The 11,570-nt window shown below is 73.3% G+C and overlaps 1 protein-coding gene across 1 annotated transcript; it reads left to right on the forward strand.

The window, feature by feature from the left end:
* Positions 1-1,621: 1,621 nt before the first annotated feature.
* SCAMP4 (secretory carrier membrane protein 4) lies at positions 1,622-7,216 on the forward strand (the record flags this gene model as incomplete). The annotated part of the gene is given in 9 exon segments (XM_089316291.1): positions 1,622-1,779; positions 3,923-3,947; positions 3,950-4,042; positions 4,044-4,088; positions 4,842-4,951; positions 5,740-5,864; positions 7,045-7,117; positions 7,119-7,191; positions 7,193-7,216. Coding segments are annotated over 9 exon segments (726 nt in total), but the record flags the coding sequence as incomplete, so codon positions are not given.
* Positions 7,217-11,570: the final 4,354 nt, after the last annotated feature.

Raw genomic sequence — 11,570 nt, forward strand, 5'->3', positions numbered from 1 at the left:
TGCGGAAATGGAAGTGTCCCAAACCAGGCTGGTGTCTGTGGTGGTGGCACCGGGCACGGCCGCGGGTCTGTGCGGCAGGTGGGTGGCCTCGTAAGGGGGCTGCTGCGCCTGGTGGAGCCCCGGGCACCCCCTCTGAGGTCTGGAAGGGACTGGGGGCCCGGGCACCCCCTCTGTGGTTCAGGAAGGGACTGGGGGCCTGGGTACCCCGAGGCTGTCAGAAGGGACTGGGGCCCTGGAGACACCCCTCTGTGGTCTGGAAGGGACTGGGGGCCCGGGAGACCTCTGAGGCCTGGAAGTGACCTGGGGGACGGGCACCCCCTCTGAGGTCTGGAAGGGACTGCACGGGCACCCCTCTGAGGTCTGGAAGGGACTGGGGGCCTGGCACCCCCTCTGCGGTCTGGAAGGGACTGGGGGCCTCGGCACTGATGTGGGCTCTTGGTCTCACCTGGCCCTAGGGGCTCTTGGGGCTGCGGAGTTGGGGCTACCTCCCAGAGGTGCTGGGGGCGGGGAAGGGGCGGGGGTGGGGGCCCCCCTGGTCCCGCGTCCCCTGGGTGCCGTCCGGTCCTGAAGGAAGCTGCAGCCCGAGAGAGGGGTGGCCTCACCTGGGGCCGCCCGGGCGGGGAAGGTGGCCTGGCAGGGTGGGCTGCGCAGACCCGGTCCTGCTCCACCAGGGCCGAGGTGGAGAGGCGCGGCCCTGTCCTGCCAGCACCAGCGGCCAGGCTGCCTGGGGGAGGGACGCCCTGACCCAGCCTACAGCATGCCGGGGCGCAGGGCCCCGGGGCCCCGTGGTGGCCCGGCTGCAGCCAGGCGCCGGGCCGCGGGGCTCTGGGCGTCCCTGACCGCCCGTCCTTCCAGGTGGCCGCAGGTTCCGACCGGGTGCCGGCCCTGCCGCCTGCCGCCTGCCGCCGCCATGTCAGGTGAGTGCCGGCCGCGCCGGGCCAGGAGGGGCGGGGCCGGCAGCCCCTTCGGGGGCCCTGTGCAGGCCGCCTGCTCCCTGCGGGCTCGGGCCGTCCGTGTCCGGCCCGTGCGGCCCCACGGTGGTGGGGAGCATTCCTGAGGCACTGCCACCGGGCGCTGCGCGCTCCCCACAGCGAGTCCGGGCCCTGGTCCCTGGAGCTGGAGGTCACCCTGAGCGGCCGACAGCGCCCGGCGAGGGGCACACGCGGCCTTGGAGCTGGGGGGGGAGGGAGGGCCGCCCCAGCCCTGAGGGAGCGCGGCCCGCCGCAGCCCCCGGGCTCCGCCTGCTGCGTTCGTTCCGGGCCCTGCACAAGGGGGCGGGGCCTGGCTCCAGGGAGGCAGGGGACTCCCGCCCCTGACCTCCTCTGCCATCACCCTCCCGGCTCTGACCTCCTGCAGTCACCTCGCCTGACCCCTACCCCGTGTTCTGACCTCCCTGCCATTACCCCGGCTCTGACTTCTGCCCCAGAAATTCCCCTCTGACCTCCGCCCACGTCACCCCTGACCTCCCCCGCAGTCACACCCCCGTCTGACCCCCGTAGTCACCCCTTCTGACCTCTCCGTCCCCCTCAGCTCTGACCTCCCCCTGCCGTCACCCCAGCTCTGACCTCCGCCCTCCCGCCCCTCCGCCTGCGTTGTCCGGTCCCGCCCCGCGTCGGTGTCCCGCAGCGCGCGCTCGCCCACGCGGCGCTCCTCGCGCAGGGCAGAGAACAACTTCCCGCCGCTGCCCAGGTTCGTGCCGCTGAAGCCCTGCTTCTACCAGATGACGAGATCCCCGGCCGAGCACCAGGCGCTGGTGAAGGGCGTCCACGGCCTGTGGCCGTGAGCGGGGCGTCCCGGGGCGTCGGGGGGGTTCCACTGTGCTGTGTGAGCGGGGCCCGGGGGGGGCGTCTACCGCCTGTGGCTGTGTGAGCGGGGGGCGTCCCGGGGGCGCGGCCACTGGCGGGCTGTGTGAGCGGGGCGTCCCGGGGCGTCACCGCCTGTGGCTGTGAGCGGGGCGTCCTGCCCACCGCCTGTGGCTGTGTGAGCGGGGGCGTCCCGGGGGGGGCGTCCCGGGGGGGGGCGCGTCTACCGCCTGTGGCTGTGAGCGGGGGGGTGGGGGCGTCCGGGGGGGCTCACCGCCTGTGGCTGTGTGAGCGGGGGCGTCCCGGGGGGGGGCGTCTACCGCCCGGGCGGGGAGCGGGCGTCCCGGGGGGGCGTCCCGGGGGGGGGGTCTACCGCCTGTGGCTGTGTGAGCGGGCGTCCCGGGGGGAGCTGTGGGGGTCTACCGCCTGTGGCTGTGTGAGCGGGGGGCGTCCCGGGGGCGTCGGGGGGCCGGCTCACCGCCTGTGGCCGTGTGAGCGGGGGTGTCCCGGGGCCCACCGCCTGTGGCTGTGTGAGCAGGGGCGGGGCGTCCGGGGGGGTCTACCGCCTGTGGGCGTGAGCGGGGCGCCGGGGGGCGCCACCGCCTGTGGCTGGGGAGCGGGGCGTCCTGGGGGGCGTCCTGGGGGGGCCCACGCCCAAAGCCGTGAGCGGGGGCGTCCGGGGGGCTGCCTACCGCCTGTGGCTGTGTGAGCGGGGGTGTCCCGGGGGGGCGTCTACCGCCTGTGGCTGTGTGAGCGGGGGGGGCCGCACGCCTGTGGCTGTGTGAGCGGGGGCGTCCCGGGGGGGGGGCGCCCGACCGCCTGTGTGAGCGGGGGCGGGGCGTCCGGGGAGGCGGGGGCTGTCTACCGCCTGTGGCTGTGTGAGCGGGGGTCCGGGGGGGCCGTTCACTGGCTGTGGCTGTGTGAGCGGGGGTGTCCCGGGGGGGGCTGCTCACTGTGGCTGCGTGAGCGGGGGCGTCTGGGGGTCTACTGCCTGTGGCTGTGTGAGCGGGGTCCCCCCGGGGGGGCGCTCACTGCCTGTGGCTGTGTGAGCGGGGGGGGGCGTCCCGGGGGGCTCCGCCGCTCAGGCCGGGGTGGGGAGCGGGGGCGTCCCGGGGGCGTCACGGGCGGGCTGTGTGAGCGGGGCGTCCGGGGGCGTCGACCGCCTGTGGCTGTGTGAGCGGGGCGTCCCGGGGGGGTCTACCGCCTGTGGCTGTGTGTGTGAGCGGGCGTCCCGGGGGGGGGCGTCCGGGGGGTCTAACGGCCTGTGGCTGTGTGAGCGGGGCCCTGGGCGTCGACGTGGCTGTGTGTGAGCGGGGGGCATCCTGGGGGCTCCACGCTCTGTGGCTGTGTGAGCGGGGTTGCTGCCCTGGGGGCGCCTACCACTGCCGGAGCTGGGCGTCCGGGGGGCGCCACCGCCTGTGGCGAGCGGGCACTCTGGGGGCTCCACCGCCTGTGGCGACGCGGCGCCCCGCGTCCGGGGGTCTACTGCCTGTGGCTGTGTGAGCGGGGCGCCCTGGGGCGTCTACCGCCTGTGGCTGTGTGAGCGGGGGGGGGGCATCCCCGGGGGGCTCACCGCCTGTGGCGCGTGAGCGGGGCGCGCGTCCTGGGGGGTCTACTGCCTGTGGCTGTGTGAGCGCGGCGTCCGGGGGAGGCGTCGGGGGGCTGCCTGTGGCTGTGTGAGCGGGGCGTCCGCGCCCCGGGGCCCACGCCCTGTGGCTGTGTGAGCGGGGCGGGGCGTCCGGGGGAGGCGTCGGGGGGGGGGCCCACCGCCTGTGGCTGTGTGAGCGGGGCGCCCCGGGAGGGGCATCCCGGGGGGCCCATCACTGTGGCTGTGTGAGCGGGGGCGTCCGGGGCGTCCGGGGGCTGACTGTGGCTGTGCGGGGCGGGGCGTCCGGGGAGGCGTCGGGGGGCGCGCACGCTCTGTGGCTGTGGGTGAGCGGGGTGTCCGGGGGCGGCCACGCCGTGGCTGTGTGAGCGGGGGCGTCCCGGGCATCCCGGGGGGGCTCCACGCTCTGTGGCTGTGTGGGGGCGTCCCCCGGGGGGGCCGCGGGGGCGGGGGCCGCCGGGCAGGTGGGCGGGCGCGCGCTGACCCGGCCGCCCGGCTGCCCCGCCTCCCGTAGCGCCTACTGCGCCACCCTCGGGCCAGGAACCTGGTGGCCTGCCTGGCTCGGTGGACGCCGGGCGGCTCGGGAGCCAACTCCCTGGCCGCACCAGCGTGGCTGCTGCTCTTCAGCCCCTGCAGGTGCCACGCGGTGCTGGTTCCGACCCGCCCACAAGGCCTTCCGGGTGAGGCGGGCTCTGGGGCCGCCGGGGCGCCCTCTGCTTCCTGCGGGGGGGGGCGGGACCGCACAGCGGGGGGCGGGGGGGCGGGACGGGCTGCCTGGGGGGCGGGGTCTGCAGCGGCCTGGGGCGGGGGTCTGCAGCGGCCGGGGGCGGGTCTCGCAGCTGCCTGGGGGGTCTGGGGGCCGCCTGCGCCCGGGGCGGGGGGGGGGGGGCGGGGTCTGCAGCTGCCTGCCTGGACGTGGTTCCGGGAACGCACCCTGGGGATCCAGCCAGATCGGCGCGCGCCCTCACTCCGGAACACCCGGGGACGCGCCCGTGGGCGGCCGCAGCCCACTTCCGTCCCCGACGTCCTCCCACCTCCCTGGGCGTGGTGCCCACTGTGTGGCCGCACCCTGGGGGTGGGGCTGGGGCTGTCCCACCTCTGGCCACCGCGGAGCCTGCGCTGTGCCGCCGGGCTGTGCCGTGGGTGCCCCGCCGTGTCGGAAGGCGGGCCCTTGCTGTTCGCCGAGGTGGCGGGGCCGCGTGGGGCAGCGGGCCTGGGCAGACAGCGGCAGCCGTGACCACCGGCCCGGGGCCCTGCGGAACTGGGCGTGGTGGCCGCCGGGCCGGGCTCCTCTGACTTTCGCGGAGGCCTCGGCTTTGGGTTTCCGGCCTGGCCCTCGGATGCCGCGTGCGGGCCGGGCCGCGGTCACAGGTCACTGCAGCCCACAGGTCGCAGGTCACCAGGTCGCCGCCCAGGTGCTCTTGTGTCCCCAGGCCGACAGCTCCTTTAACTTCATGGCGTTCTTCTCTGTCTTCGGGCTCATGGGTCGAACCCTGGACGCGGTCATCCAGCCGCCCGGCTTTCCGCGGTGGGGCGCGTGCAGGCCGCCGCCGGGGGCGCCCGAGTGGCGCGAGGGACCCCTGCACCGCCGTCCCGCAGAGCCGGACGGACGCCTCCCCAGCAGGCGGTGACGGCCCGTGGGGTCCCCCAGCAGCCCCGCACGTCCCACGTGGCACCAACCACACGCGTGGGCCGCCGCCGGGAGGCAGGTTTGAGGGAGGGGCCGGGGGAATCCGGGCTCGTGACCCCGTCCCCCTGTGGCCAGCTGTGCCTCGGCTTCCGCGCCCCTCAGCGGACGCTCAGGCCCAGGGCCTATGTGCCACCTGTGGCTGCTGGTGCTGTTGCTGCCGCCGGCGTTTGTTTTTACGATTTGGAAGGCGGCAGAGTTTAGAGTAGAAGAGAGAGACAGAGGGGGAGCCGTCTTCCCTCCGTGGGTCACTCCCCAGCTGGCCGCCCCGCAGCCGGAGCTGCTGTGCTGACCAGGAGCCAGAGCCCCATCCGGGTCTCCCACGCGGGGCAAGGCCCCAGCACCTGGCCATCGTCCAGGCCCTCCCAGGCCACGGCAGGGAGCTGGGTTGGTGCCCTGGCCCCGGCGCGTCACCGCCCAGCTGCCCGGGTTCCGCGGGGCAGAATTCCCGGGGGTCTGGGCCCCTGCAGAGGGCGCCCCCAGGGCCCGCCCGCCGCCTCCCCGTGCGCCCCTGCCCTCCCTCTGACCAGCCCTGGCCCCTGCAGAGGCGCCCCCAGGGCCTCGCCTGCCGCTCCCCGTGCCCCGCCCCTCTGATTCTCCGTCGTGCCGGCGCGTGCCGGGCCCACGCGCGCTCTCGTCCTCAGCGGCTGGCTGGCGGCCATCGGCTTCTTCGGGACCAGCGTCGGGGCCGCCGTGGTCATGCTGCTCCCGGCCATCATGTTCTCCCTGTCGGCCGCCATGATGGCCGGGGCCGCCATCCTGAAGGTGAGTCCTGCTCGCGGCTCGGCCACCATGGCAGCACCGGGGCGGCTCCGGGGGCTCTGCCCAGAGCAGCCGGGTGGAGAGCGCGGAAGTTCAAACCACGTCCTCCCGCGCTGCCGCTCCCTGCGCAGGCCCCGGGGCTCCTCCCGAGGCTGCCGGAGGGCCCCCTCCCTCTGGGTGCCGGCCGAGGGCTCCCTCTGTGCTGCTCCACACACCTGAGACAAGCTGGCGGAGCATGGGTGCACGGGACAGTGTCCAAGTCCAGTGCTGCCGGGCCAGGGAGGGGCGGGCGGTGCCGCTGCAGGGGTGCAGGGAGGTGCCGTGTGGGGGTGCTGGCGAGGACGCTGCTCCTTTGGGGGTGCAGGTCCGTGTTTTCTAGACGTGTGCGCAGCTCCCGTGCCCACTGACAGGCCACGGGGACACGGCCTCTCCTGGCCCTGGGCGGGCAGGGGCCCCGGAGGGCAGCGCAGCTCCGCAGGGTTCCAGCTGGAGGCCCAGGAGGTGCAGAGCCTGCCCTGGGCCCGGTGGGGCTGTGGGGGGCTGTGGGGGCGACGGCCGCAGGCCCGGTGCTGGGAACAGGTGGGGCGGGGCTCCGGCTCCCGCTCATGGTGTGGACGCCCATGGTCGCTCTCTTGGGCGTTTTTTAAGATTTGTTTTATTTATTTGAAAGAGTTACAGAGAGAAGAGAGACAGAGAGAGAGAGAGAGAGAGGGAGGGGTCTTCCACCCGCTGGGTCACTCCCCAGATGGCCGCAACGGCCGGAGCTGGCCCATCCGGAGCCAGGGGCTCCATCCGGGTCTCCTGCGCAGGGGCCCAAGAAGGCCATCGTCCACTGCTCTCCCAGGCCACAGCAGGGAGCTGGATGCGGAAGAGGAGCAGCCGGGACTCAAACCGGCGCCACACGGGATGCCAGCGACCAGGCCAGGGCGCTAACCCCCTGTGCCACAGCGCCGGCCCCGCCTGAGTCCTTTTGAAAAAGAAGCCAGGCATTTCTGGAGAGGCAGAGCTACAGAGAGACGGAGACAAGCACCTGCCGTCCCTGGGCTCACAGGACCAGCCAGGAGCTGTGACCCCTCCCTGAGGGCCGCTCCCCCAGCTCGCCTGCCCCCCCCCCCCGTGTGCGCCTGCCCTCGGCCACGCCTGATCTCGGCCATGTCTGCGCGCCTGTCCCGCCCACAGGTGCACAGGATTCTGGGAAGCCAAGGGTGGAAGCTTCCACCAGAAGGCGCAGACGGAGCGGAGCACGGGCGCGTGGCGGAACCCCGTCCCGGGAGGCGCAGTACAACAACTTCTCGGGGAACAGCCTGCCGGAGTACCCCACCGTGCCGGCCACCTGCCAGCGGCGGCCAGTGGCCGTAGGGGAGCGTCAGCCCCGCTCGCCGCGTTCCACTGGGACGGAGAGGGTGGGAGGCCGGCCGGGCCCCACCCGCGCTCATCTCACTCCTGACCGAGCTCCCGCCTGCCCCGTGCAGGCCGGACGCCCTCCCGCGCGCCCCGCCCGGGCTGCTGGCAGCTGAGGGCGGTCCCCTGCGGGCCTTCCCGAGGGAGACGCCCGCGGCCCCCGCCTGGGGAGGGCCCCGGGGGCCAAGCCCCCCACCCCCCACCCCATCCGCGCGCGCGCCGGGCGCGCGGGGACGGCGGCGGCAGGTCCATTGCGCCCGGCCGGATACCCGCGCCTGCTGGCCCCCCCGTCCAGCCCCCGGGGGCCTGCCCGCCCCTCGCTCCCGGGCCGGGCCGGGTGGGACCTCGCTCTGCTGCTGCCCGGTCTGGGCGCAGTCCCGGCGCGCGGTGGGCGTGGCGCGTCCGGCCCCCTGCGGATGGCTGTCCCCCTGGGAGAGACCCAGACACGACCGCCCGTGAGCCCCCACCCCCAGCCAGGTCCCCGCGGGGGAGGGGCGGCACCGTGGCCCAGAGGTGTCTCCCGCAGCCCCCGCGCCGACCCCCCCCCCCCAGACGCCGTGCTTTGTTAGCTTGAAGCTGGGAATAAACGTTTCTGCCTTGGGCCGCCCAGGAGCAAGAGTGGCCGTGTGACGGAGGGAGCGCGGCGGCCCGTGGGACACGGGGGGTGCTGTGTCACAGTGGCTGTCCCCGTGCACACACTACACAGGCGTGTACACATGCCCCGTGCACACACACTCACACACGTGCACACACATGCCCCGTGCACACACCACACCCGTGCACACATGTCCCTGCACACACCACACACACGCGTGCACACATGCCCCGTGCACACACACACACGCGCACACATGCCCCGTGCACACACCACACAGGCGTGTACACATGCCCCCGTGCACACACACCACACACAGGCACACATACACCCCGTGCACACACCACACACCCACACGCATGTCCCTGCATTGCCCCCCCCCCCCCCCCCCCCCCCCCCCCCGTGTACACACACACACACCCACACACACCACACACACGTGTACACATGCCCCGTGCACACACCACACCCGTGTACACATGTCCCTGCACACACCACACGCGTGTACACATGCCCCGTGCACACACCACACACGTGTACACATGCCCCGTGCACACACCACACAGGCGTGTACACATGCCCCCGTGCACACACACACACACCCACACATGCACACATACCCCCCGTGCACACACCACACACCCACACGCATGTCCCTGCACACACCACACACGCGTGTGCGCACATGCCCCGTGCACACACCACACACACGCGTGCACATGCCCCGTGTACACACGCATGTACACATGCCCCCCGTGCACACACTAGCACATGCACGCACACCTGACCTTCAAACAGCCCGGCGCGTGGCCACGTTTCTTCACGCTCACCACGGCGGCGGCCATGCCCGTGCGCCCACTGGAGGACGCCATTTCTGCACGGGAGACCATGCCGCGCTCACCCTGAGCCCCGGTGTGTCACCCGGAGGCCGCCAGCCTCTGCCCTGCTGTCCCCTGCCTCGCTCCGGGGCCGGAGGGGTCCCACTGCTGCCCCCGCCCCATGCCCTGATCAGCGCACACTCATCGGAAGTGGGGACGGGCTGTAGGGGCGCCTGGCAGCCCACCGTCCAGGGCAGGCATCACCAATCAATCAGTGACTCGCTGCACCAGCGGGAAGTTATCCTGGTGGCCGCGTCCGAGGGCAGCCGGGGACGCGGCCCTCCCGGATCGCCCCGTTCCTGGCGTTCCTGGCGCAGGCGATGCGGTATGCAGGGCGCGGAGCGCCGCCCAGCCCGGCAGGCGCCCTCGGGGCCCCCCAGTGTCCCTCGCGGGGGCCGTCGTGGTTACCTGGAAACCCCTCTAACCGGAGCTCGGTGCCATGCGTCCCCCTGGCTGGCGAGCGCCAGGCTCCCTGGGAGACCCGGCCGGGGTCTCCTGCCCCTGCGGCCACTCCGCCCCGTCCACCCCTACTGGCTCCCACTCTGTAGGTGACATCAGGGGCAGCTTGGGGAAGGAGGCAGGAGGCCCAGGCCCCAGCGCCGTGTCCACAGGGTGGCAGCTCGAGGGGCCCTCGGGTGTTCAGCTGCTGGGATTGGCCACTGCTCCTTGGGCCCACGGTGGGGCAGCCCCCAGCCGGCCCCCAGGGTGCCCGGCGAGGACTGCCCAGGGGCCTCGGGGCACAGGGTGGACGGGACGCCGACGCCCAGTGGGCGGCGAGCAGGCGCAGGCTGGCCCGCCCCACTGGCTGAGTCGGTTCCCGTGGTGCGTCCGTAGGTGGCAGGTAGGCTGGTCCCAGCTGACCCACGATGGCAGGACCCTGGGGAGGGCGCTGGCGACCACGCCGCGTCACTCAGCAGCCCCCCCCCCCTGCAGCCGGGGCACTCTCAGGTTTAGGAATGACTGGAGAGGCAGAGCAATGGGGGGGGGGGCGGAGGGAGAGAGAGGGAGGGAGGGAGTGGGGGAGGGAGCGATGGGGAGGGAGGGGGAGAGGGAGAGGGAGGGAGAGGGAGGAGAGAGAGGGAGAGATGGTGGGGGAGAGAGAGAAGGGAGGGAGAGAGAGGGAGGGAGGGAGGAGAGAGGGAGGGAGGGGGAGGGAGAGAGGGAGGGGAAGAGGGAGAGAGAGGGAGGGAGGGGAGGGAGAGAGGGAGGGAGGGGGAGTGGGGGAGGGAGAGAGGGGAGGGGAGAGACAGGGAGGGAGGGAGAGAGAGAAAGGGAGGGAGGGAGAGGGGAAGGAGGGAGGGAGAGAGGGAGGGGAGAGAGAGGGAGAGGAAGGGAGAGGGGGAGAGAGGGAGGGGAGGGGAGGGAGAGGAGGGAGACAGAGAGGGAGAGGAAGGGAGAGGGGAGGGAGGGAGGGAGACAGGGAGAGGGAGGAAGAGGAAGGGAGGGGGAGGGAGATGGGGGGAGGGAGAGAGGGGGAGGGGAGAGAGAGGGAGGGAGTAGGGAGGGAGAGGAAGGAGAGGGAGGGAGGGAGGGAGTCTCCCGACCACTCCCGAGCTGTGCCAGGCCAGAGCCAGGAGCTCCTGGGTCTCCTGGGGCGCCTGCCCGGTCACAGCTTCCGACTGCCTGCGTGGAGCGCGGGAGCCGGGCCCCGCCCGCTGTGCTGAGGTCCCTCAGTCGTTACCCCACACTGAGCGGCTGTGAGCTCACGCATCCATCCCTCGGCCCTGCAGACTGGAGCCCGCGGAGCTGAAACGGCGCCTGCCGCGTGAGGACAAGGGATCGCGGGGTGGGGAGGAAGAGGGGCCTGGCAGGCAACGGAGGGGAGAAAGGTGAGGACGGCGCCAGCCCCACCTGGCTGTCCCGCCCAGAGACAGCACCCAGACGCCCGGGTGACAGCACCCAGAGACACCTGGGTGAGCACCCACAGACACCCCAGAGACAGCACCCACAGACACCTGGGTGACACTGACAGACAGCTCTGAAGGACAGCACCCAGACGCCCGGGTGACACCCACAGACGCCCGGGTGACCCACAGACACCTGGGTACAGCACCTAGGACGCCGCACAGCACCTGGACACCCCAGAGACAGCACCCACAGACACCTGGGTGACAGGACACCTGGGTGACAGCACTCCAGACGGGTGACTCACAGACGCCGCACACCCACAGACACCTGGGTGATGCACCACGCCAAGGACAGCACCCAGACACCGGTGACAGCACCCACAGACACCTGCACCCAGACGCCCGGGTGACACCAGACACCTGGGTGACGGCAGCGCCCCGGGTGACCCTCCACAGACACCTGGGTGACGGCACCAGACGCCCGGGTGACACCCACAGACGCCTGGGTGACAGCACCCACAGATGCCCGGGTGGAGCAGCACCTGCAGATGCCCGAGATGACAGCACCCACAGAGCCCCGGGTACAGCACCCAGATGGCCGGTGACACTCACAGACACCCGGTGACAGCACCCGGCAGACGCCGGCATGGCACCAGCGCTGGGCTCGGGCGCCCCGCCTGTGCGTTCTGGCCTGCTTTCCTCGCGGGGCCGGGGCTTCTCCCAGCGCCCTCCGGCTGCCCTCCTCCTCCTGACCTGCGTGCGCCCCAGGCCCCCATCGCCGCGGACCCACAGGGCTGAGGACCCGCACCCTCAGGCCCCGCGACCTGGGTCCCGGCCTTGGAGCACCTCACCCGCGGAGCCCCCCACGCCTTGGCCAGCTCGGCCTCGTCCGAGGCAGCTCCTCCGCCCGCACGGGGTCAGCAGCCCGTGGAAGTGCTCCTGGCCCGCCCCTGTTCGGGGCCAAGGCAGAGCTGCCGGCCAGTGGCCCGCGG

Source organism: Oryctolagus cuniculus, chromosome 16 (genome assembly GCF_051225735.1).
Source record: "Oryctolagus cuniculus isolate XC-2025 breed Fujian yellow rabbit chromosome 16, ASM5122573v1, whole genome shotgun sequence".
Taxonomy (NCBI): domain Eukaryota; kingdom Metazoa; phylum Chordata; class Mammalia; order Lagomorpha; family Leporidae; genus Oryctolagus; species Oryctolagus cuniculus.